At 32.8% G+C, this 26,163-nt stretch overlaps 4 protein-coding genes across 5 annotated transcripts; 3 read left to right on the top strand and 1 right to left on the bottom strand.

Moving 5' to 3' along the window:
* Positions 1–98: 98 nt before the first annotated feature.
* LOC137832235 (altered inheritance rate of mitochondria protein 25) lies at positions 99–5,183 on the bottom strand. The gene is made up of 11 exons (XM_068640292.1): positions 4,670–5,183; positions 4,256–4,342; positions 4,050–4,091; positions 3,890–3,934; positions 3,247–3,312; positions 3,091–3,147; positions 2,944–3,005; positions 1,527–1,647; positions 871–948; positions 688–794; positions 99–491 (listed from the first exon to the last, which is right to left on the bottom strand). Exons 1-11 carry the CDS (start codon positions 5,051–5,053, stop codon positions 461–463), a joined length of 1,080 nt encoding a protein of 359 aa, XP_068496393.1. The 5' UTR covers positions 5,054–5,183; the 3' UTR covers positions 99–460.
* A 3,837-nt stretch (positions 5,184–9,020) lies between these two features.
* On the top strand, positions 9,021–12,865 carry LOC137821635 (uncharacterized protein At1g51745-like). The gene is made up of 4 exons (XM_068626320.1): positions 9,021–9,376; positions 9,512–10,041; positions 10,185–10,475; positions 11,348–12,865. The coding sequence occupies exons 1-4, from the start codon at positions 9,216–9,218 to the stop codon at positions 12,568–12,570; spliced, it is 2,205 nt and encodes a 734-aa protein (XP_068482421.1). The 5' UTR covers positions 9,021–9,215; the 3' UTR covers positions 12,571–12,865.
* A 2,095-nt stretch (positions 12,866–14,960) lies between these two features.
* LOC137817846 (uncharacterized) lies at positions 14,961–18,202 on the top strand. Of its 2 annotated transcripts, XM_068621077.1 has the most exons (8): positions 14,961–15,163; positions 15,355–15,952; positions 16,043–16,282; positions 16,390–16,517; positions 16,560–16,875; positions 17,003–17,445; positions 17,536–17,796; positions 17,897–18,202. In XM_068621077.1, the coding sequence occupies exons 1-8, from the start codon at positions 15,050–15,052 to the stop codon at positions 17,975–17,977; spliced, it is 2,181 nt and encodes a 726-aa protein (XP_068477178.1). In that variant the 5' UTR covers positions 14,961–15,049; the 3' UTR covers positions 17,978–18,202. The 2 variants fall into 2 exon arrangements, with proteins under 2 accessions (XP_068477178.1, XP_068477174.1); XM_068621073.1 differs by having other exon boundaries at positions 16,390–16,875.
* Positions 18,203–20,459: 2,257 nt separating this feature from the next.
* LOC137817852 (uncharacterized) lies at positions 20,460–25,672 on the top strand. The gene is made up of 8 exons (XM_068621081.1): positions 20,460–20,616; positions 20,713–20,804; positions 20,878–20,958; positions 23,239–23,287; positions 23,494–23,590; positions 24,756–24,808; positions 24,904–24,966; positions 25,140–25,672. Exons 2-8 carry the CDS (start codon positions 20,722–20,724, stop codon positions 25,404–25,406), a joined length of 693 nt encoding a protein of 230 aa, XP_068477182.1. The 5' UTR covers positions 20,460–20,616; positions 20,713–20,721; the 3' UTR covers positions 25,407–25,672.
* The last annotated feature ends 491 nt before the right edge of the window (positions 25,673–26,163 follow it).

The following is a 26,163-nucleotide window of genomic DNA, read 5'->3' as shown; positions in this document are numbered from 1 at the left end:
TGAATAAAACATTACCTAATATGAGAATGACTATTATTTTCTAGGTGAATAACAACATTAACCACTTGGCCAACATTCAAATCAATTCAAAAATCAAATGTCCCGTAACTGTGCTTTAATTTTCACAGGGAATAAAATGAAACTAATGAGTACAGGGGTTAAAACTGCATCTTAATATACTTTTACCCAACTGACAAACCAAGATATAGATTAATTACCTCATTCCCTTGCTTCCCAACAAACAGAATCAATAATAACAGGCACAAATAAATAAGCTAAGTTAACATTTTGATTTTGTTACATGAATAATTGGAACCACTACCAGCTAGAGTATAGAAACGGGGTCAACATTGGTATTATAGCATAGAACACCTTCAATTTTAAAAACTACTCGGAAGAGAATGGCTTCAGAGATATGCTGGCAGTAGATAACCAGATTATACTGTCTGTCAAATCAATTTTACTCTTCGGCAACAAGGAAGGGTAGTCCCCTAACATCCCAAATTAAAAAAAATAAATCAATACCATTTACAATTTTCTGACTGTAGGCAAGTAAGACAAGAGAAATGCTAATAATAAGAATCAAGCAAGAAGGTGCATATATTCCTACAGGTCAGAAGGTGATCCTTTTCTCAAAACTTTATTTACACAATATACAGTCATGTTAAAACAATCCAAACAGCTTACCAGCCTCCGTGTCTTGAGAAGTAATCGTTATCTAATGATATAGCAAGAGCTACAGTTACAGCTCTCTCTGCAAGGGTCAGTGTGCGACTGACTTCCAGGTCTTCAATCTGCAGAAAGAACATCATATCAGTTAGTTAAGAGAAGGGTGAGGTTTCTAGAGAAAAAGGTGTAGGGAGACTTTACTGCATTAGCAAGGCCGATCTTGGAGCTGGGATCAGAACTCCCAAATCGAATCACATACTGACCAGCATCAGTCAAAATCTGCACATTTCAGTCAACTATAATTCAGGTTTGAATTCCAATACAACACCGAAAATATCTGAAGAACTGAACATGAAATTCTTCAGTTAAATGACTCCACAATAACAGTTAGAAAAGTTGATATTTGATATAGGCATAAAGTTAAATCCATTGCACTTGAAAAACAGGAAGACAAGAAACAAGGCAAGGATATATAGTACACAGGCCAATAAAGGGCTGTTCGTCTGGTTAAAAGTTGGAGGGAGAAGTCATCATTATTAGATGATTCTATTGTTTCAACTTTCAATTGAAACTTGAAAAACCTGTGCTTAAGATAAATTGTCACTTACCAGGTGGCATATAGATAACTTAGCAATGTGGTTGATTATGATAAATATCAAATTTGGATTTATTTTGTTGTAGAACAAAACCAATGGAAATCCCAATCTAGTCATAGATATTTTCAAAAGGAAAAATTTACTCGAAATGTTTAAAAGACAGGTAAGGATAAAAGAGAAGAATAGCAGTCAATGTTCAGCATGTTTAACAAAGGTAACCTAAAATTTTAACAAAGGAATAGGTAAATGCCAAAAACCAACCTCAAAGCCAAAACCCCTCCAATCACGGTCTATTTGAGCAAGCACCTCACCATTAATACCTTTCAATGTGAATGTCCAATTCCATAAGCCAGGATTCTCTACCACGGCAAATTGCTTATTCCTGCAAATTTTATTCTTAGACTCACATTTCGTACAAAAGACTAATGCTATGAAATATTAAACTTGAGCCTCCGGACAAAAGTGAACTCAAAGAAAACCAATCAAATAGGTCAGGAGCATATGTGAACACATTGTCAGATAAATGTGGCCAATCAAATTTTATTCTTATACAGAGCATCATTATTAATGAACACAGCACACACATCAATAAAACTGCAGAATGAATCAAACTTGTATCAAGGAGAATCTAAGAACATGTAGCCCCAAAGAGAAAATAATAATAATTACCTGACGGTGCATGAACTAAGATCTAAGACCCGTGCTCAATCTTTACTAAATATATGCAACAAATCGTAAATGAAAACTGAAAAGAAAAAGACTTAAATGAGGAACAAGGGCAAAAAAACAAGATCTAGAATAAAATATTGTAAGTTTGCCTTGGATTAATTAGAAGATGCATGCAAAATGCAGCCATACAACCAGTGAACTCTAAGCATTAGCATTCCAAGGCTTAAAGTTTCCTGACTATTGGACAGGCTAGAAAGCTGTGTCAGAGAACTAAACTATATATATTGAGATGGTCGATCATATGGATACACAATGGCATTATAGATCAATGCATCTCTTCTAGGACAGAATCAACTTCTAGAAACTTCCTTTTCAGCTAGATAGAGATTCCTTTTATTTGGAGAGGGGGTGGTAATCCAAAGGAACTGGAGAGCTATCTTCACCTAACCTTTATTTCTTCCATTATTTATTCTAGTATTTCCATTGTTTCCAATTCAATTCCTATTACGGCCTCTGGTATAATGAAATCCATTCCCCCCCCCCCCCCCCTTCCTAAAATTAAAAAGACAGAGCAAATGACCAATTATTTGGAAAAATATTAGGGACAGATAACATGCTAATTGACTTTCATGAACTGAAAAATTTCAGATAGATAACAGATAATTGTTAGAGTAAATTTTGACAACCAATAATCAAGTTATCTGAGAAGAAACTGAAATATAAATGCCATCCTGAATACACACACAAAAAAACAAAATGTCAAATATAATGCAGGTTGCTAAAGAAAAAGAAAAAGAAATCAAAAGGACACAAATTAAATAATAATACTAATGCAGTCCATATTACTTCGTCTATGGACAGTTAAACTTCTGTTTTTTAACAGTCAGCAATATCGAATTGAATACAATGTATATATAAAAGATATAGTCAGATGTAAAAAGATATCAAAGGACATTATGATTTTGACAATTAATTATAACAAATAAAAAACATAGTATATTTATATTACCCCAGGTACAAATCATAGATTCTCCTCCAGAGATGCCATCGCCTGTGAACTACTCCAACTTCCTGAAGAGAGGACTTGACACTATTAACAACCAAAGTGATGAAAAACAACTTACTCATATAAAACAATGTACAACATTTGGCATACCTTACCATCAACTTCTGCATAAATTGAGCTTGTTATCCACCAAAAGGGTCTTCGAACCTAACCAAAATAGTTGTTCGATTTATTTCACTAAGGTGAATAAAAATAATGTTTTCATGTGAACAAAACAGAACCAACAGAAAAATATAAGTTGCTTACCCTAAAGAGCTCATTCCCCAAGCCATCAGTTATGTGTGCAACAAAAGGCCGCCTTAGACGAAGCAACTGCAACAAGAAGGTTGAAATAGAATGAAACAAAAATTAACAATACATACATGAAAAACATAGACAAATAAAACCAAGATACATAACATAAGTTACATATGCACCCATTTAATTACTCCTTCCAGATCTCAACCAATGCACAAAGTGCCGAAATCTGAACCCCAACACTACTTTAGAAGTATTCCCCCTTTTGGACAAACAAAGAACTTACTAATAGACACCAAGTTGACCACTTTCATAAAAACTAGCAAATAAGATGACCCTTTCATAATCCAAAACTAGACTAGACAGGTTAAAAGGATGTTTTCATTCCACATATTGTGAGACATGATTCTGATCATTCGTGTTACAAGTAGAATGTGTTAATAACAGTGTCTTGTAATAAGACATTTGGTGCAGTAATATTCAAATAAGGTGTGGTTTTCCTCGTAAATTGTCCGCAATTCGTTTTACCACAAAATGATTGATGACAATAAAAATATATAATTACTACTTTATTTCGACGTCGATGATACTTGAAACATGTTGTAGAAAAAACAATCAAAGGAAGTTAAGTTCAAATGATTGAAATGAATACCTGTCTAGTAAGGACGTTACTCTGTTCGCGAATATAACCTACCGGCTGTGTCATAGCAACAAATAGACATATAGGTCAACCATCATTGGTACAAGCTAAGTAAGAAAAATATATACAGATGGTACAACTTAATGAAAATGAGATAATAATTGTCACTAACCGACTGAGGATAGCACACATCTACAATGGCATAACGATTTTCCTTCAATCCAACCAAACAAAATCACAAAAGTTAATATTAGAGAAATGTCACACAGCCTCAACATACAAAGTATCCATCACACAAAGTGAAATGGACTTTTTAAGAAGTTGCTTAAATATTGCTAATGGAACCAAGCTTCGGATTCCGAGAATAAAGATGATCACCTGCTCAAAGCCTAATACAAGATTTGCCCACTCGATATCTCTGGTAATCAGCAAATTGGACCTGGCAAGCAGTGGTGCTACCTTGGCCTAATAGAAAAAAGGGCAAGTAGAACACGTTCATATCAAAGTTGACAACAAGGATCTAAAAGTAGGACCATTTGTTTGTGATTTTCTTAAGGCAACAAAACTAGTTAACAACAATGTGGCTAAACTAAATTCCAAAACAATTAAAAACAAAAATCATAAAAGCTCATCGGTCTCAAAATTTATGCAAAAACACCCTCATTAAGAAGTACAAGCATGCTTGTCAAGACACAAATTTTCTTACCTATCTTGAAAATGCTTAACAGAAACTATGTTAATACGAATTAAAAAAAAAAAAAAAAAGAGTGCAAACAAGGGACATGAAACGACCTCTTGAGGAGTCAGTGGTTCGAAGAATTCAGTGACGGATTGACTGATGGGTGGTTGCTTCAAAACGGGCCGTCGTTTACCTCTTCTGACGACGCCAGATGAAGCGGAAAACCACCGGGGGTCGCCACCGTAACCTCCACAGGATTTAACTAATTTCCTCGTTTTTCTATCATCAATCCAAAGCTTTGCGAGAAACTCCCTCGTCAATCGATGAGGATCCACTTCATTTCCACCATCAATGGCGCTTCCAAATGGCCGAGCCAGGGTAACGGGATTGTGATTGCGTTTGGCAGCAACTGCAACGTTTCCGTGGAAACGAACAGGGGAAGTTGCAATGCTCGATAGCCACTTCCAACCCTCCTTCGACCAATTCTTCATCTTCATCTTCAACCTTCGAAGACAAAGTGGTGGAGCAGTGATCACACTTCACACCAATGGTATCGCAATCGTCACTTTTCAATGTGGGATTTGGGTAATTTGATTTTATGTTGTATTTAGATAAATGAGCAAATAATTTTTTTATTCTATAATTGGTCAAATAGTGGTGTATACAAAGAGTATGATTTAACATGAAAGAAATCGTTTTTGTTTGTATTTATTTAGAGTGATTTATCATTGAATTTTTTTTAAATTATTTCATCATTTATAAAAAAAAATAACAATTTTTATTCTAAAAAATATTAAATCAAAATCATGTGAAATATGATTTAATGTAATTTAATATAATCAAAATTATACACGATAAATTATTAAATACGAATTCAATTATACATATTTTTTCAAAAATCATTTCCGTATATACAAATTTGTTAATTAAAATCGTATTTTACAAATACAGTTTCCCTATAAATGATATATATGACTTCAATTTACATAAAATTCATATTTATCAGATTCGGTTTCTTTTTAAAAATTAAAAAAAATCGTACTTTTTTTATTTGTTAATTCTAAAATAAAAAAATTATTTACCTATTTATGAAAATACAACGTAAAATTACACTACTTTTAAAAAAAACGAATTGGATCTTAGCTTTTGTAATTTTGGATTTTAATCTCCTCAGTTTTTTTTTATATATTTTATAAACACATTTAGTCATTGCTTTTTTTTAAATATGATTAACTCACATTGCATTAGATTAACATTTCAATTCACATGTCATCAATTAACATTGTGTTATTAAACTTGTTAAAACATTGAAAAAACTAAAATTACTTAGTTGCAAAGGTTGGAAAATAAATCAATCTAATGTAATTTTACATTAATTTTATGCAAATAGATAAAAAAAATATTAAAAATCTTATTTTTCGAACATGATTTTATTCTTCTGAAATTGTATTTGAAATTGTATTTGTCCTAAACGAGTTTAATTTGAATTAAAGAAATACATTAAATTGTATCTCACTTGAACAGTTTTCGTTAAAAAAAATTATGCAAAAGATATAATAGATGTACTGGTAGGCTAAAACCGAAAGGTTAAGCCGAAAGCTAAATAATAGACATAACCGAAAGATTATACATAAAAGAATAAAACAAAATATAAATATTATTATGATAAGACCCAATTAAATAGAAACCTGCGTTAGGGGTGCGTAAATAATAAAACGGTATAGAAAGAAAGTCCAAAGGTAAAGTGAAAAGCCCATTAAAGAAATCCTATAAATAGGAGGTCAACGTAAGAGGTAAGTAAGAATAATTTTTTATCTGATGAACATTACATCATTTCTGACTTTGACATTAGAGCGACTTGCAGGTACACCCCAAGAGAAGCCGAAAGCACCTAGCTGAGCGAGAAGCCTATAACACCTAGCTGAAGGAGAAGCTGAGAGCACCTAGCTGAAGGAGAAGCCGAGAGTACCTATCTTGAGGAGAAGCCGAGAGCACCCAACGTGAGGAGAACCCAAAATATCCAATCCAAGAAGAAACCGAGAGAGTCCAGTCCAAGATTAGAAGATTTGTATAAGAGTTAAATTTTGTCAACCTGATTTTAGTGTTCTTGGTCCTTGTTGTAAGAACAATGGATAATCACGACTTTGATTAAAAATGTTAAGCATATATTAATTTTTAATCAAAATCATGTACATTTAGTATGACTTTTATCAACAATACATCATAATTAGTTCAGTTAATCATAATTAGTTCATTGTATATTGTTTTAAAAGTGAATTAATCTTACTTTACTTGCTTTATGAAAAAACTCAAAAATAGTCTATTTAACTTGGTTTATAATTGGGAGATATAAAAGTATTAAAATAACTAAAATTCTACTTTAGAATTTTAAAATAATATTATTATAATTATAATTATAATTATAATTGTAAAAGGTATTTTATATTTTTTATAAATAAATTCTTAACCCGCAAATCAATAAACTCATCATATATCTTATCTAAAATGAGTCAATTTAGTTATGAAGAAAATAAATCCCTATAGATAAATAGTTCAATTAACAAGCATTCTTACTCAATTATTAAAATTTCACACATATAAAGAAGAATTCAATAAAAAATAAATATTTTTAGTCTCTCAATTTTATACATTTTTTCCCCATTAGATGTCATTTTAAAATCCAAATAAAATAATTATTTAGTTTCAATTGTACTATTATCCCATTATAACTATTTAATTTCTTAAAATAAGTTACATCTACCTGCATTAAAAAAATTGTAAATACTAATAATTCCATGTCATCAAACTTCAATTTTTCTTTATCAAGAAAAAAAACCTTTCAATTTCTAAACTATAGTTAGTGAGTCTCTTAAAAAATATAAACAAACTTTTTATTTACAATTGTTGGTACATTATATTTTACACTTATAAAGAGATGGTAAAAAATAAAACATAAACAGTGATATTTTTATTAGAAAAAACATTAATTGTTAAATATAAGTTTTTCATTAGTGTTATTACACGGCTAAATAAAGTCTTTATTTAAAACTTCAGTCTTCAATTGAAGATGAGTATTTCTAAAATATACTTCGATACTACAATTATATATATATATATATTCAATTTTTTTTAGGGTTGTTCATATTTTTCGTAAAGAGAATGTGTGTGTTGATAAGATGTCTAATTTATCGATTGAATGCTTGTCTTAATTACTGTGGAAAAATTAGGTTTACGGTTACTCATATTTTTCGTGAAGGAAATGTGTGTGTTGATAAATTGGCTAATTTATGATTTTTTTTTATAGATTCTTTGGTATAATAGACTTCCACATTGTATTTTCTTAGAATTCTTTGTGAATAGGTATAATCTATCTATGTATTGTTTTTGTTAACATATGGGTTTTAGTCTAGTCCCCGTATTTTTGTATTTTCTTTCTTTTTTCTTTTGTTTAATAATACTTTTTTCATGTTATAGTAAATGATTGTTGTTACTAGAGGTGTCAGCCTAGCTGAGATCTTAAATTGTACAGTGATGTCTAACATGAAAGTTTTTATTTAAAAAAAGGTGCCTAATTTAGAATTTATTCACAGAGAATCATTTCATTGGTATAATAGGCTTCCATCTAGTATGTTCTTAAAATTATTTATTAATAGGTATAGTCTACTTATGTATCGTTTTTGTTAACATATGAATTTTAGTCTAATCCTCTAGCCTAGCTAATATATAAAGTAGCACAATAATACCTAACATGAAAGATTTTTTATATAATTAGTAATTTTTATTCTACCAAATTTCGAATCATAATAATAAATGAAAAAACCATTACTTTTAAACTTATTTTTTGGAGTCTCAACTAAAAATATACATATTGCATGTTAGTGTTTGATCTTCTTCTTCATTCTCTCTAATGAGATTTTGTTTTTTCTTTTTCATTTTTTAACTTCACAAAACTTTTGCCTTTAACTTTTCCATAAAAGTTCTAGCAACACTTTTTCTTAACACATTATTCACAGTTAAATTTTTGGACAGTGTTGTTGATAATTAAAGCTATTAAAAGCTAGAAAGAAAATAAAAATTATAATCCTTATCTCTTCCTATTTATTTAATTACTATTAAAACAACATTAATCGAACAAGAAAGATAAATTTGTCTTAGGAGTAATAATAAATCACCGCATGATTTTGTTTTTATACTTTATTTGGAAAAAGGTATTAATTAAAGAGCAGATAAATTTAATAGTCATAGGTCGAAAGCATTTAATGCATTATTTATTTACTAAATATAAAAATTAGCATAATCAATTATAATTTTCTTAATTTGTATTTAGTATTAATTAAGTTAAATAAAATAAAGTAGAGTATTAGGAGGACACGGAATTATAGCATAATAAATAATAAAGGGTTGGTGAATTACCCAAACCAAACGTATACGTACAAAATACAGAGAAAGTGTATGTATAATAGTAGGTTATTTTAGTATAGCGGAAAAAAGATACATGAGATTGGAAGAAAAGGACGAATAAAATTGAAGCTCCAAAAAAATGAAATTTCCCCAAATCTGAATGGGAACATTTGCCCTAACCCATTTCCCTCTATTCGGATCCTCCAGTCACGACGACGGTTCCCGGATCCTGCGCGCATCGGTTGGCCGGGGAAGCGGATGATGGATTGCGGCGTTGGATCCATCGTGTGGGTGCGGCGGAGGAACGGGTCGTGGTGGCCGGGTCAAATCCTCGGCCCCGACGACCTCTCCGCTTCTCACCTCACCTCACCTCGATCCGGAACGCCGGTGAAGCTCCTCGGCAGAGAAGACGCCAGCGTGTAAGTTTTCTTCACCGATTCCGAATTCGCGACTGAGTTAGCTACCACTGCGAAGTTTCTTTCTGTTCTTTGTGCGCAATGCATCCATCTGTTAGTATTCTCTAACAGTGTGTGCTGATTTTTCTGTCTTTTTAGGGATTGGTACAATTTGGAGAAATCCAAGCGTGTTAAGGCATTCCGGTGTGGTGAGTTTGATGATTGTATTGAAAAGGCCGAATCTGCTCAGGGAGGACCGCTGAAGAAGAGAGAGAAGTATGCGCGCCGAGAAGACGCCATTCTTCATGCTCTTGAGCTTGAGAAACAGATTTTGAAGAAGCAAGGGAGATCAGGTGGTAGACCTTCGAATACTTTCAAAAAGGGTGTGTTTGCATCGCCACCTGAAACACTCGGAAATGACAATGAAAACCATGCAAGTTCTTTTATGTATTGTGAAAGTGAGTCTGGTGGAGGTTTCTTTCCTCCGGAGATGGCCAAGGAAGTGGATTATTCTGAAACAACACCTCGGATGAGAGACTTGCAGGATTTTGGGCTCAGAATTCACCCTGCAAAAAAGAAGCTTCCATCTTTTGTTGATCCTAACATTTATCAGAAACGTACGGTTGATGATGGTGCTCGGGCTCTTGCCAGCGGTGGTGTACGCGCTGGGAGTAGTCTTCACATCAATGGTAAAATTTTCTAGAAAAGATAAAAAAAAAAAGCTAGATGAGAGATTGAGTCAGAGTGAGAAATATTTTGAAGAAGAAGCATACAAGGCACTCCTTTTTTTTTTGTGAAAAATGCTTTAACCTGACTTTGGTTCTGTTTCCAGGGGCTGGGCAAATAGGAGCTTCACGAGCAAAAAGGAGCAGATGTGTGTATTTACCGACCGAGTCCAGTGATTCTCTTGATTACAGAGAGACTCTACCCCGAGTTGAGATGTCACCTTCCCAACGCAGAAGGGAGTTTCCTTATCACGGTTCTATGGTTGGAGAGACTGGATATACTTTTATGGATGACGTTGAATCTGATTCCTCTGAGACAGCTTGTACTGATTCTGATTCTGATTCTGATTCTTCTGAGACAGAACCAGACTTGGATGAAGAGATGACAATATTTTCAGGTTAAATTTCTGCCATTCTCGTACCATCCTTGTCTTAGCAGTATAATCTATTTGCCACTCCCTGAGAAAAAAACTACATAAAAAACTGGCATATCCATTCTGTCAGCATCTTTAGTTTGGTGTTTTCACTTCTCTTGTACTTAATTGTGTTCCATGATTTTTTGCATTGAACATAGTTGTTAGTTATTCTTGTGGCATGATTGTATATGGATATTGAAATGAATAATGTTCAAGTCCTGTCTCAGCATCTGATGTAGTTGCTCTTCTTGTCTACATTCCTGTATCATTCCATATTTGGTTTCCTAATTTCCAACTCCAACTAGTGATTGTATCCTGGGAAATGGCTTAGAATTAGCCGAGTCAAGATGACAAACCATATCCTCCTAAGATCTGCCTTCCTGCATTCGCATTTCATCTTTTCTAATGCTGGCCTATTATTTGTTACCAAGATAAAATGTTGTGATCCTATTCCTACCTTTGATTGGTCAATCTGCTGTAGAAGTTTATCATAGGATTCTAAGATCTCCACAATGTTAAGAAACTCCTGTACCTTTTACTGCACGTGCAAGAACTGTGCACATAAGAAAAATTGTTCACAATGAATAAATATGCACTCTGTGAACATGCCAATTTGCTAAGTCTTATCATTGAAATTTGTGGAGAGGGATTAAGAAGGAATTCTAGTTTCATGCGTATTTTAGTTTTGACTGGTTTTCTGTAATGTAAATTGGGAGTCACTTCCAATTTGTGTGGGATTTATAGCCTCATTCATGATAAGCACTTAGGTTTCAGTTTGTGTTTGGTTTACTTTGTTTTTGCTTTCTTTCACATCATCCTTCATGGCTTTACTCAGGATGTTCCTATAACTGCAGAAAATGGTCATGATGCTGAAGAACACGAAAGCACTAGCAGTGAGGAGCTTGATGAATTAGCAAATTCCAGTGACATGCCTCACCTTTATCCTCGTGACATAATAACATCTAATGAAGCTGTGTCTAAATGGCAACTAAAAGGGAAAAGGAATAATCGGAATCTTGTAAAGAGGTCTGTCGGTGCTTCCGATGGAAAATGTAATATGTATGGAGCAGGAGCAGATGTTGAAGGAAAGAGTAGTAATTTAAGGCACAATAGTCCAAGTTTGCACCGCTACAAATTTGATTTTGGTGATACCTTTGATGACGATGAGCAAAACTTTGGACTGGAAGATGAATACCCTCTATCTTCTAGATCCATATCAAGAAGTCAAAGTAAAATCCATCGTGGTGTACCTTGGAATGATTTGGCCTGGGATGATCATCTAGCTTCTAAAAGACATTGGGATGCTAAACCATATTCTCCATTGTACGGTGACCGTTATCATTTTGGTGGTAGGGTCAGACCGATGCTAGTTAATGTAGATTTGAAGGTTCAAGCAAGCTATCGGAAAGAGTGTGTACCCTTCATTTCTCTCATGAGTAAATTAGATGGGAGGGCAATAGTAGGGCACCCAATCCAGGTTGAGGCTCTCAAGGATGGTTCATCTGATATCCTATTTCCTACAATTGACGACTTCAGTAATGATGTGACTGGTATTGAGGGAAGTAGTGTGCTTCCACCAGCATGGAGGACTGCAAGGAGAACTGCAAATTTTCGCATCCCGCGCCCCCATGCGCAATCATCAAATGGTGCTGAAGGTGCGGCTGAGTTTCCCTCTTCAGATCAAGAACAAAGCTTTGAATATAAAAGTTTAAATGCTGGAAGTTCCAGTCACCAGGCTAGCCTTCAAAAGAGGAGTGGCCTTAAAAGTCATCGATCTTCAGCAGAAAAAAGGTCCTCAAAAAAGGTGCCTAAGAAATTGAGCTTGTCATCTTGCCAAAAAACTAGAACTCTGTCCTCATTATCTACTGAGCATAATTTTAGTAGAAAGCCATTACATGATAGCAGTAGTTATCAAACAGATAGATTGACTAAACCAGACATTTCTGGGTCCACTACAGTAGCTTGCATACCAGTCCAGTTAGTGTTTAGTAGATTACTCGAGAAGATTAATAGGCCTCCATTGAAAACACCTAGTAATGTGGCTTTGCTGAATACTGGTGTGGATAGGAATTCATAGGTTACATGTACATTCTTATATGGCAACAATAATCTTACAGTTGTAGCACAATATATTAGGCATGTCTTTTTTTCAACATAGGGAAGTCCTATTCAATTTAGTGTCAGCATTTTTAAGGATTAATATGCTGTATAGTTCCCTATTCATCATGTATCTAGTCTAGATAAATAAAAGGTACATGAAATTATTTAGCTGTCTTGTAAGTGTACATTTGCCTGATCTTGGTTTCCTGAGAACTGCAACTAGCTAGTTATTGATTTATTTGTTCCAATATTGATGGGAAGTTGAGACTCCAGTAGAATCTAGTGCATTGCTAGTTACATTTTGATGTTTTGTAGTGGAAAAAATCTACTAAGTCCAAGGTTTTCTGAATACACACACAAATATATGTTACCAACTTCAGTTTCTTATTTATCGCTTATTTCTAACATAAAATGTTCATCATGTCATTTAGAAATTTATGCATCTTTTACATAAACATGTACAACAGCTCCTTATTGCTGACACAAATATTGTTCTTTGTCAATAGTTTGCTCAGATTTCTCTTTCAAAGGTTTAATGAGAAAACTTTCAACCAATATTTAACAAGTTTTTTTTTATCAATGCCAATTAAGAGAATTTTTCAATCGACATTGATAAAAAAATGGGAAAAAAACTCCTCCTAACTGTCAAAATTGTATAAACAATCTTCATCTATCAACCTAAATAATTATGATTGGAATGAACTAAAAACAATCTAAAGTCGATCAATATTTTTTATAAATATTAATTGAAAAGTTATTGACGAGCTTGAAAAATAACACTAACCAATATTTACTACAAGAATCATTTTGAATTAATAATAAATATTTAATATGTGATTTCTTTTTTACATTTAATGGTAATTGAAATACTTTGTTCAAACAAGAAAAAATAAATTAACTAGATTTGAATTATCTTATCCAAACAAAATATCTTTAAAAAAAATTCAAAAAATATAAACTTAAATTCAAATGTATTAGAATATTTTATTTAAAAGTTGTAAAATTCCGTATCATGCACCAAGGTTAAGGAAACATGGACAAAAATAAAATGAAAGAAGGCAATTACTTCCTGCAGCATACAACTGCACTCAATTTCAATATGAAAAGTCGAAAATGCCCTTAAATAAAATGGGTACACATAATAGTACAAGATCCTCTTTTTCGCAATATGTTTTTTTTTTCTAGAATAAATATTTTATATTATGGATTTTTTTTATCCGGGAGATTTTGATTTAATTTTTGAAATTTTATTTTTGAAATACAATAATCTTTTCTAGATCTATTTTTTTGGAATGTATTATTTTTTAATTATGAATTTTCATTTTAAGAATGAAAAGCTTTTTCAAAAAGTTAAAATTATGAAGGTGCATGATCAGAAAGATTGGGTGTAGGAAGAATTTGCCATGAAAGAAATAACTATAAAGGTAATTTTTTTTTTCGAATTTATAGACACTTGGCAGTTATGATTTGTCTAAATAACGTTTTTCTTATATATTATTTTGTATGTTTACTTGTCTGAAATAATAAGAATGGTTTCTGTAATAAAGGACTTTGAGATTAAGTTAAATATTGATTTAATGCAATCTCCTAAACTGGATTACAATCCAAGAAAACAATTCATGTCTTATAAGACTCCATTTTCTATAAATATTATCATTATAATTATAAAGTGATTTTCCAAATATAGTTTTATATAAAATATTATTATCAATAACAATATATAAATAAATATTTTTTTATACATATTATATTTTAATTTTAATAATAATTTAAAATAAATAAAAATTTATAATAAAAAAATACTTATTTGTTACTTTTTATTTTATTTGTTACTTATATATATTAAATATATAGAAACACAAAGTGATTCTTTTCCAATAGTCTATATCAAGAGAATATATCATATCATTTGTTAATTTTTTTAGTATTATCTTTTAATGAATAATTTTACCTTTTAATAAATAAAAAATAATTTATTTATTTATCTGATAAAATAATTATATAACTCTTTCTTTCTAAACACCGGTTACATAATTTTTTACTACTATTTTTATATAATTATATATATATAATTTGTTTTTTTTATATTTTTAATTAATTACTCATAAAAATAATTAAATCCTAAACCCTAAACCATAAAAATAATTACTCACAAAAGGGGTGTAGGAAGAATTTGTGGAAAATATGGAAAATATTTGATCGAAGGGAATGTATCAACTTACCAATTCAACGCATGGCCCAGGCCCAGGCCCAGACCCAATAATTCAAATTTGAAAAGGAGGCTCCAACGGTCATATTCTCGAAGTTACGTTCGATTAACCCTTGACACTGCACATATAAATACCCCCACTCATTTCAAAGCTCTTCACTCGTTTGTGGTGTTTCTCTCTCACTCTCCATCGCCGCTTCTTCAACAAACCAAAACACCTTGTTTTGTTTTTTTCCTTCTCTCATCAATGGATTTCCACTCTCTCGCAAGGAAGCAGTTGCAGGCCCTCTGCAAGAAGAACAAGATTCCCGCTAACATCACCAATGTTGCCATGGCTGATGCTCTCGCTGCTCTCGATCAAGTAAGTATTCCATTGTTTCATCCTTCCATTTTTTGGTTACTGCACCGATCTGCTTCGCATCTGAAGCGCCTGTTATTGTAAAATATAACTGTTCCATTCATTCACACTGACGGAGGTTCTTGCTTGAATTGGTGATGCGGATTTTCATTTTTTAATTTAGGTTTTCATTTTCTTTGATTTATTGATTTCAGGTGGAAGGATTGGATGAGATTTTGAATTCAATCGAGGCTGATGTTGGAACCCCAAGTGTTCAATGCCGAACGGCTGGTAGAGCCGCAAGTCAAAGGAAAGCAGCGAGAGCGGAAGCTGAAGATTCGACAGCGAAGGTTTCGGCCTCTGCCAGGCCTCTGCGTGGGGCTAGAGGTGGAGTTGCATCGGGAGTTATGGAGCAAGAAAACAAAGATGCCAATGTCCCACCAGTCACTCCTGCTGTGGGTAGGAGAAGGGCTACTGCAGTTTCTACTCGCAGAAAGAAAGAAGTTGAGATGGTAGAACAAGAGGGTGATAAGAACGATGCGCCTAAAACACTTGCTGCAGCTTCCGTTGGTGGGAGAAGAACTACTAGTCGTTCGGTTTGCACCACCAAGATTGAGACCCCCGGTGGTGCTTCAGTGCAGAGAACATATAGCACGAGGAGGTCGGTTAGGTTGTTGGAGAATGGATTGTCTAAGATGAATTTGATTGATACTGAAGACACTGGATTTGACAAGATTGATGATGATGATGATGTTTCTCAAGAACTGAGCAATGTCTCGCACAAAGCAGGAGACTCGTGTGATACTGAACAAGGTATATTACATATGTCTTTTTGTGAATATTTGTATTGTTTGTAATGGTGTTTGGTTTTACTGAACTGATCTGTGAGAGTGCTTGATGCAGGATCTAGTTTGCAGATGGATTCGAGTGTGGTTTCCGAAAATACTCAGGAGTTCGAAGTTTGCTCTTCAGAGCATAACACTGAATACGAATGCCAATCACATGTTTCTGGTTCGGATGTGAAATTAGTTTCTGTGACTGAAAATAATGCAGTGGTTCAACCGCATGCTTTAGATGAAGCTGAACCAGAGAAAATCAACTGCTTGGAGATGGGGACTGAACCAAACGCGTCAGATGAAGCAGGTTTGTTTTTTCTTCTTCTAAATAGTTGTCTATTATTGTAGTTAGTCCTACATTGTTCATTGCGTGCACTGCGTCCGTGAAGTGATTGGAGTGTGATCATTTTTCAGGATCTGAGCCGTTACCTGATCTGGAGGAAACTTGTGATTCTTCCGAACTAGAAACTGAAAATAAGGATTGCCTTGGTGCCTACCAAGAAAGTTTTCCTGTCGAGGCATCCACTGATGCTTCTGTGGAGGTTACTGGCCTAGAAAAGGCATCCACCGATGCTTCTGTGGAGGTTACTGGCCTAGAAGTCGCTGATATAGAATCTGATAACATTTCTGTTGATGTTACTGATCAAGGTGTTGCTAGTTCGCTTATGGTAACTGATTGCAAGATTTATGACCAAGTCAGCAACAAGGGTGGTGATCAAGATGTCAACAATGACGGTTTGGTTAGCCTGAAGGAACTAGTTGAGCTCATGGATGAAGAAATCAGTCATGAGGGTGATGATAAAGAAGAAAAGAAAAATGAGCCAGAAGAGGATGTTAAATCAAATGATTTAAGTTTACTGCAAGGAAGTTCTGACTCATGTGATAAATCTGATGACCAAGGTTTGTTTATGCTCTTTTTAAATAATTGTTAATTATGGTGGTTAGTACTTGTACATTGATGATAGCATGATGATAGCGTTATTCAGCATGGGCATCTAAGTATTGATCTTCACTGATTGGTTTACAGGATCTGAAGTCTTACCTGTACCTGAAGAAATCAGTGTGGACATTGTTCCTTCTGAGACATCCGAAGATGCTCTTGTCTTGGTTACTGACCAAGATACTGCAACTATGACTCTTGAGGAGGTGGCTGATGAAGATGTTACTGTTATTGATGCTCCAACTGACATAAATGAATCTGTTGAGTACAACACCGGCGATGCAAACCAGGATATGAAGGATGAAACTGAACATTTGAATCTGGCATGTGGCAACATGACAGATGAAGATTACCAGCATCCAATTACTGTTGATGAAAAAGATACCAAAGAAAGTGACTCAATGATAGGTTCTGAAGGGGTTCCTGAGCTCGAGTCAATTTCTAATTCTGCTGGTGAACTCCAAAAAGAAGAATTGGAAGAAGATAAACCAGAGCAGATTGAAGAATCTGAGGAACCAGTAGCAGAACAGGTAGTTATATTAGAAGTTGATAATGTATTTTATGGTATTCTGGATGGAATGTGTAGTCCTCATCAAATCTCTTTTATTCATCATCTGCAGGTTTCAGTTGAATCTGCTTCGGGTCCATTAGACGGTGAGCTGAGTAGCAAATCAAACGTCCCTACTGATGGTGAGGTTGTTTCCCAAGATGTTACTGTTGTGTCCTCAGATGTTCCGGTTCAATCAGTTGTTTCAAACTCACTCAAGGAAAATTTGACCTCTGATGATCTTCATAAGAAGACTATGGGGGAACTTAAGAGGATGCTGAAGGGTTTAAATCTAGGTGGTGAAAAATCAAACTGCAACAAAACTATTAGCAAGGTTAGGCTGATTCCACTTTAGCCAGCTATTTATATATGATCATTTAGTGTTCTCATGTTTGTGTTAGATTTCTTATTAACATTATCTTATACATGCGCAGGAAGTGGACAAGAAAAGAACTGCACTGCAGGTACTGCCACAGAATCAGATGACAAGTGGGGAAGCTCAGATTGAAGACTGAATAATTATAGACAACATGAATGAACTCTGAATTTTGCACTCTTCAAATAAATCTTTCGGATGTTACAGTAGATCACCAAACCTAGGTTTGGTTTCTCTATGTCATGTTTTTTCTTGTAATTTTACTATGTTGCAAGAACTTGCTTTGAAATTTCTATTTTTGATACATCAAACATTTTTGCTGAATGCACCAATAGTGCTTTTTAGTATATCCTCATTATCCCAAGTGCATTTTTGATTGAGGTGATAGTTATTATCATTTTTATATAGAAGAATTAAAGAAAATTATAGCAGTGACGCATACATTTTAACACTATCCTTTCTCGAATAATAGTTAAATTTTTTGGTGTTAATAATTGCGTAAAATGATATGCTTTTATGTTTTTTGTTTGAAAATTCACAGGAAAGAATTTTTAAAAATGCTGTTCTTTTCATAATTTGTTAGTACTTTCTCGAAGATAAAAAAATTATCTTGATCTTCTAATGTAATCTCTTATAAAATAAATTAAATTGTGAAGTTTTCTTACAAATCTGTGTATCAAAAAAATATTTATACTTTTTTAAAATATCGTGAATTAAAGAAAAGAAACATATTTTTTAATACTAACACTGGTTCACACCCGTGGTTGCAATTTTTTTTACATTTTTTCGGACAAAAATGGCTTTTAGGGAAACTGCATTGTTATTTTTTTAGGGAATTGTTGTTAAATTGAACGTGAATTTTATAAGTATGAATTAAAGTTTCGTTGCTTTATTTTATTATGATCACTTAAGGGTGTGTTTGATAGAAAAAAATAAAAGAAAAGAAGCTAAATATGCTAATAATAATATAAAGAAAATAAAAATGTGTGAAATATATATTTATATAAAAAAATAGAAAAAGTAACTGTGGTAAAAAAATTTGAAATAATATTTTTTTGAAAATTATTTACTTTTACAGTGGCTATTAAATATCAATGTGCAAGTTCTCTGTATTTTTTTTAAAGAGTTGGTGGAAGTTAAAAATGATGGAAATGAGGGGAAATTGAAGAAAAATAAAGAAAATTTCTTAAAATGAAACAAAATTTAAATAAAAATATTTATAACATAATTTTCTTGACTAAATTATCTCTAATATTATAATTAAAATTTTAATTAAATATTAAATTATAATTTTATTATTATTATTTTCAATTTTATTATTACTATTAGTATTAGTATTAATTTTAATTTTATTATTATAATTATATTTAATAATTGTTTATTAATATTAAGTTTATATACTATTATTATATTTTGACTATTATTTTTAATTATTTATTAATATTAGTATTTTATTATATTGTATCGATTACATTTATGGAATCTCTTACACCTCCGTGTGCTTATTGTCTTCTCTCATTCACTTATGAAACTTACCTTAATACTTGCAAATCTGGTTTCCTCACACATAATTAGAAATACACTTTCATTTCCTCACACATAACTAGAAATAAAGGTGTTTTTCTCCCCCTTTTTTTTTTCTATCCCTTTGAACACGATTCACCAAATGCAATGGAAAATATGTGAAAATAAGTTTTTTTACGAAATGAAATAATTTAAAATGATACAACTTTGAGTTTATTATCAAAATGGATTCAGTTTTAAAAAATCAATGGGTGAGAAAAGTTGTACCATAATAACACAATTTTTGTTATGTAAAAACAAATTCATGTTAAGACGGCACAACTTTAACACTCAGTACAAAGTCATGCTAGTTTGATACGATTTTTTAAAGGTACTCTAGACACAACTTTAGTTTTATTGAAATTTTTTTTAGAAAAAAAGTGTTTGCTTTTTTTAAACTCAAATAATAAATTAAATTATTAATTTGAGTTGTTTTATAAATTAAGAAATATTTAACTATCTTTTATTAAAAAATAATTAAAAATGGTATTAAAATCTTAACTCCAATGGAAAACATAAACTAAAAAGTCCCTAAAAAATACTAAAAATATAAAAAAAATTATTAGTAAATAGTTGATTTTTTGAAATTTGGTACCAAATTGATTGTTCATTGAATTTCTTACCTCATTTCGATTCATTTTCATTTTTAACATGTTGACATTCGAGATCTATAAAAAATTATAAAATTTTTCAAATTAATGATTCAATTAATTATTCCAAATCTTAAAAGAAAAAAAAAAACAAAAAAATTTTTTGAAAAAAAAGAAATCACCTAACCGCGACTTCAATTAAAAAGAATTTCGTTAATCAAAACTATACCAAGTTGACACAACTTTATATCAATATCATAAACATCACCTTAATACGACTTTATTTTAATATGATCAAAATCGTACGCACCAAAATCGTGCCACATGATAAATTCCCCCCCCCCCCCTAAGAAAAGAGGTGGGAGAAGAGGGTATTTCAGGAATATGATAAAAAACAAGAATGAGGGAGTGATGAGAGAAAACAAGGATGTGTCCTATAAGGAAGGCCCACTAGGAAGCAAGCCCACTGGATCAATACAAATAAGCAGAGCCCAACGAACGCACACACACCTCGACGCAGTTCCTCCGCTGACGGCGACGGAGGCTGCTACCCAAAACAATCTTCTGAAACCTCTCGTCACCGCGCCGCTTCACATTTCCCAATCCACTCCAACTAACATTACAGGTATGTATCTTCATCTCTCACCGTATGCACTTCCAACGCACTGCCACCGTTTCAAATTCCGGCCAAGGAATTCATCATTTTCGCTATTTATTCCAGTTTCATTTCATGGAGACGCAACCGCATGAGATTTTACAGCAGCCACCGGTTTCTTCAAATGAAGCCCGCAATGATGACGCGTCGAACCACAGGTGATTGCAATTTCACTCTCTTCTTTTTGCGAAATCACTGCTATACCTAATTCAACGATTTTTGGTTCTGTAGAGATGCTGAGCAAAATCAAGATGTTTCGAGGGATGAAGTTGTGCAGACTTTGCAAGTTATTGCATCTACTGGGAAGTTCTGGTATGTGTTATTGGAGTACCGACTTATGTTCTCAGGCTTCTTGTTCGTTAGATAAGATAGATAGGGACGGTGTTTGTGTATATTTTTTCCCCTTGAAGTACTTATTAACATGATTGAATTAATCCTACCTGCTTGGGACTTGGTAGTGTTTTGTTTGGGCACACGTCAGGAAGCACGTGCATGTATATATAATCATGTTGAGTTTGGAAATGACTGCAAAATGTAGGTTCTGTTTAGATGCGTGTAAGATTTGATACAGCACAACCGGACATGCTAGTAGATAATATGCAGGGAATGTCTTTGGTTGTGATTTTAGTCAAAGACAACGGTTTGTGCTAGGTACTGAGGTTTTAACTCTAAACACTTTGAGGCCAAAGGTACCCTGAAAGCGAATGGAAGAAGGCAGCAGTGAATATATTTACTATTTCTTATAACTCATGGACTTACAACTAGTTATTCTTTTAACCATTTTACTATTTTAGTCCATTGGCGTGAGTGTGCAATCTAGATGGCTGAGAGTTGAGCTTTTTTTTTTTGAAATTGTTATCATAATATGCTAAAGATGTGTCTTGCTTGACCCAGAAGGGCACTACTAAAGAGCTGACTTATTCTAGTACTTCATCTATGCAACTTAGGCGTGCTTTTTGGGTCCTTAGACTGCACGTGTGTTCCCTGCTTTTGCATGAAAAACAATCTAGCCTGTCACTAGTCTGTGAGAATGAGTTGCTTTATGATCTAGGTTCAAATATCCTTTTGGCTATTTGGTTTTACAGAAGTGTCTGTTTAATCCTCACTGTTTGCAGTTGCAAATATACTACCTTTTTGGCATTTTCTGAATTGATATCTTTAAGTTTCAATATCTATGTACTGCCAATTGCAAATGGAAATTGATGATGTTAAATTGAGGCATCCTAGTTTCAGTAATGCAAGGCTGTCAAACATTTATGTATTGTTGACACAAATTCAACCTCATTGTTCACATTAAATGGCCTTTTGATAATGGATTTAGTTTGATCTGTTGAAAAACTCGAGGCATAGTGTTGTTGCTAATGGCAACAAGGGGATTAAAATGAATCTTTTGCAAATCAATTGGGGGCAAAAATTGCATTTAAGCGGTGCTAATAATTTACTAGTTTTCTAGCATTTTCATTGGTTATTAACACCTTATTCTCTCTGACAATGATGTGGCAACGTTAGAAACAATGATTAAGCATGGTTCAGTTACTTCTTTGGTTGCTTTGGTGGGCCTTTTTTTTATAGACTAATATCTTTCAATTATTTCTATTTTTTATTTTAAAAGATAAAAAGTGCCATTAAATTCATCAATTGAGTTTTAATTTTTATTTAAAGAAATGGGTATTGGAGTGCTGAAACGTTGGTGCTAATAATTATTTTTAAATATTTGTGAATTAATAAATTAAAATTCCCAATAAATCCTTTTTTATTTATTAAAGAAAAGGGTGGAGGAAGTAGAATGTTGGAAGTTGAACAGGATAGGTTCTAAGAAGTTCTTATTAGATATTTATGTGAAACTAATTTAAATTGATAATATATAAATTAAATTTTATAAAGTGGAAAAAGTCCTTAAGACTTGTGTTTTTAGTATTATAACATAGCTAACTTAAATAGTAAACAGATGAGTCGATACTAGTTGCATAGATTACCACTAAATGCACTTTGATTCACTTTATCTTGCAGGATAGGATAAAAGGTAGAGATGCATTCGCTTTTAAATTCATGAAATCTTCTAAATTCCTGTCAATACCTAAAATCCTTTTATGATTTCATATTTTAAAAATCCAAATTACAAAATCCTAATCATAAAAGTCTTTTAAAAATTATTTATAATATTTTTAAAAATCATTACATTCTGACAAAATCTTTTAAGATTCACATGAATTTTTCCATGTAAAAAGTCTTTTGAAATCCCATTTGAAAACACCCCGTTTAATTTAATCCGCTTGTACCCATCTTTTTGTATCTATGTTTTTTTTACCTGTTTAATATATGTATGTTATGTTCAGTGTTACAGTGTTATGCTCTTAGCTGTGGATTTGTTGCTCAAGAATCATTGTGTACTTTATCCTCTATGACTTTTGGGTAATCTTGATTTTTGAAATTTCATACATGCGTATCATAATTTTGTTGAATTTAGTGCTTATCAGAATTGGTATCATGCATGTCTATCTGGATTGATTACCATGGCTAAACTTAATGATAGTTGACTTGGACATGGATCTGTATTTAAAAGGCTAATGTGATGACTTTTTTTAATAACAGGCATGACTGGGATAAGTTGAAGAGCATGCTATCCTTTCAGCTGAAGCAGGTATGGGGAGGTATGCTAGCATGCATTTTTATCTATATTTTATTGATTCTTAGAGGTATGCTAGATGTAAGGTTTTCAATTTTGTCTCAGTTCATACAACTCCTAAATTTATTATTCATACATTGTAGTTCTTTTTTTGACGGCATAGATTGTAGTTCTTACACTGATATTTTGCCTTTCTCTCGGTATTTGAAATTGTTATACAGGTACTGTCAGAGTACCCTGAGGCAAAATTGACGAGTGAGCAGCAGTATGCCTCAATGGGAGAATCCTACATTGAGTTGGTTAATAAACTAGATGAAGGTATCCCATCTAAAGTACAAACCATTCATTGAACCAATAGAGTGTTGCCTAGGTTCAATAGAGATTCTTGTCTAATTGTGAACTATAAATGTTACTATTTTGTTGTGTATCATTAATTAGTTGATAGAATTTAATTTTTGCTATGTCTATATTGAAAATCATTACAATATCATTCCATTAAGATGTGAAAGTATTTCTTAAAAATTAAAATTTCTTTTGACAAGAACTAATAATATTGTTGACAAAATAGTTTTGGGAATAGATATTCTAATGTTAAACTCCGCAGCAATTGTCTAGTTTTTGGAGTTTCCTATTAAAAGTTGTGGGATACATGTTTGGTACACTCTTCTCCCTTTTGGTGCATTTTATGGTAAATAAGCTTTTAAGCTGGTTCAACTTGTCAGGCTGAGGCCAAATCAAACAGTTTGACCAGTTTGTCTGTTCTCTGCTACTAATTTATGACTTGACCAGACTAGTTCATGTTTGAACTGGACTGTCTTGTCAGTGTGGTCTAGTTCTCAAAACATTGGCATAGTTACAAGTGTGCGTACAATATATTTCTGCATGCCTAATTATGGTTATCTGTACAGAGAAGTTGATGTATAAAACAATTAATGGTAAGGCTTGTTTTTCCTCGTGCAGAATATTTTGTTTTGACAAATCTTCTCGGAGAAACACTCAGTGTTAACATATAATGCCATTATTTAGAATCACGTGTGAAATTCTTTAGTAATTTTGACTGTCATTTTGTCTACATATATATGGGGATTAATTCCGACCTAAAGAAACCAAAAGGTTTTAGAAGTATACTCCTGAGAATAGTTTCATTGAACATTAGATTGATATACTCTGGTTTAAACCCCATTAATCTATTATTTGACGTCATTTCATGGTATACTCTCCAAAAGTGATGACCATTTAGCTGTTAGAGCAATCCTTTTCTATAGCAAGTTTCATAGACTCAACCCAGCCAAATTCAATTTAAGCCTGCAACAAATCTTGAATAACAAGATCATGTCTTTTCATTGCATATTTTGATTTCACATTGTTGCTTTGAATGTTTAAGCTGTTAATATTTACTTTGCCGTATTAAACTTTTTGTTATATTATTTGGGGGGTTAAGCTCCACTAAAATATTTTGGTATGATTTTCTTTATGATTCCAGCTCTTACTTGTTTCATTGAAGGCCCTCCATTTACATTGCAAAGGCTTTGTGAGGTAAAGTCGTTTTCTGCTGTGCATTATTACTATCATGTTTAACATGCTAGCATCGTAATATCTAATGTTACCTTGTCTGATATTACATTGAACAGATCCTATTAGATGCAAAAACCATTTATCCAAATCTTTCAAAGCTTGCTTTAGCTCTTGAAAAGGTATGCTATATAATTTGGCATGTGCACTGCTGTTCAATTTTTATATTTAGAATTATGAACTTTATAATATCTTTCATTTTATAAATAGTTAATAATTCATTTTTATGATTGCGAATAATAAAAAACAATTTACTTGACTTCTGTCTGTCTGGTGTTTTTTTCTTTTTCTGTAGAACTTATTAGTTACATCTACATTGACAATCTGCACTGATCCATACCCGGAAGCAACAGAAAAAGTGGCAGTTGACCAAGAGAAGGCAAATGAAAAGCAGAATGAGCAATCTGATAGTGCACAGAACGGTGTTGAGCCTCAGGTGCCTGACAAAGACGAAGTAATGACCGAGGCTGATGTGGGGGATGATATGACCATTGACATGGAAGCTTTTGAAGGCCATAAATCGTCAGAAACAAATTCTGAATCTATTGCTAATAACTTATAAGATTCCTGGTTACTGTGCATCTTTAAACCCATAAACACTGATGAGTTGAAAGACTTGGACGCCTTTACTTCGGTGAGCTCCAAATGCTATGAGGCTTGGTCATTTCAGAGTGATTTAATCTCTGGTTTGGTAATCATTAGGACTAGACATTCTTAGCATTTAAAAACAGAACAAAGTTTCTATATTGGTGGCACCATGTTGAATATCTTACTGTAGATCTGCTTTTAATTTGTGCTTCAAGTTAAATTCACTCATGAACTTTGGCATCCTTGGCTTGGTAGTAGCTGCCATACGTATTGGTTATTTTTTACAATGAGTGGATCATTATGCATCCATTGGCAACGTCTTGGGCCATCAAACGTGGTTCCTTTTGGTTCTCTTGCTCATCCAAGAAATAAAAGACCAATAAACAACTTATCAAACTTTAATATGTAGACATTGTACGAGAGATTAAATATGCAACTTATTTAAGAAGCACATGCATTTTAATTATTCAACTGTTACTTGGTTTCACTTGGGCTAGTTCCTGTATGGTTGTCTTGACCTAGGTCATACCCAATTTGGAAGAACGCAACAGAAATTGTTTAATTACTTGTGAAGTAAAGAATAATTTTTCTTTATCTCGGAGGTTCAATTATAATTTGGTTTCTGCACGAGTGGATTTGGTTTGAACTTTGTCTAGTTCATGGCTCCAATAATTGGAATTACTCATTCGGTTGTCATCTCTTTTCTTCTAACTCCTTTTTTAGTGTTTGAA

This window comes from Phaseolus vulgaris, chromosome 11 (genome assembly GCF_000499845.2).
Source record: "Phaseolus vulgaris cultivar G19833 chromosome 11, P. vulgaris v2.0, whole genome shotgun sequence".
NCBI lineage: Eukaryota > Viridiplantae > Streptophyta > Magnoliopsida > Fabales > Fabaceae > Phaseolus > Phaseolus vulgaris.
The sequence above is the reverse complement of the archived record's forward strand: the minus strand, read 5'-3'. Positions and strand labels throughout refer to the sequence as shown.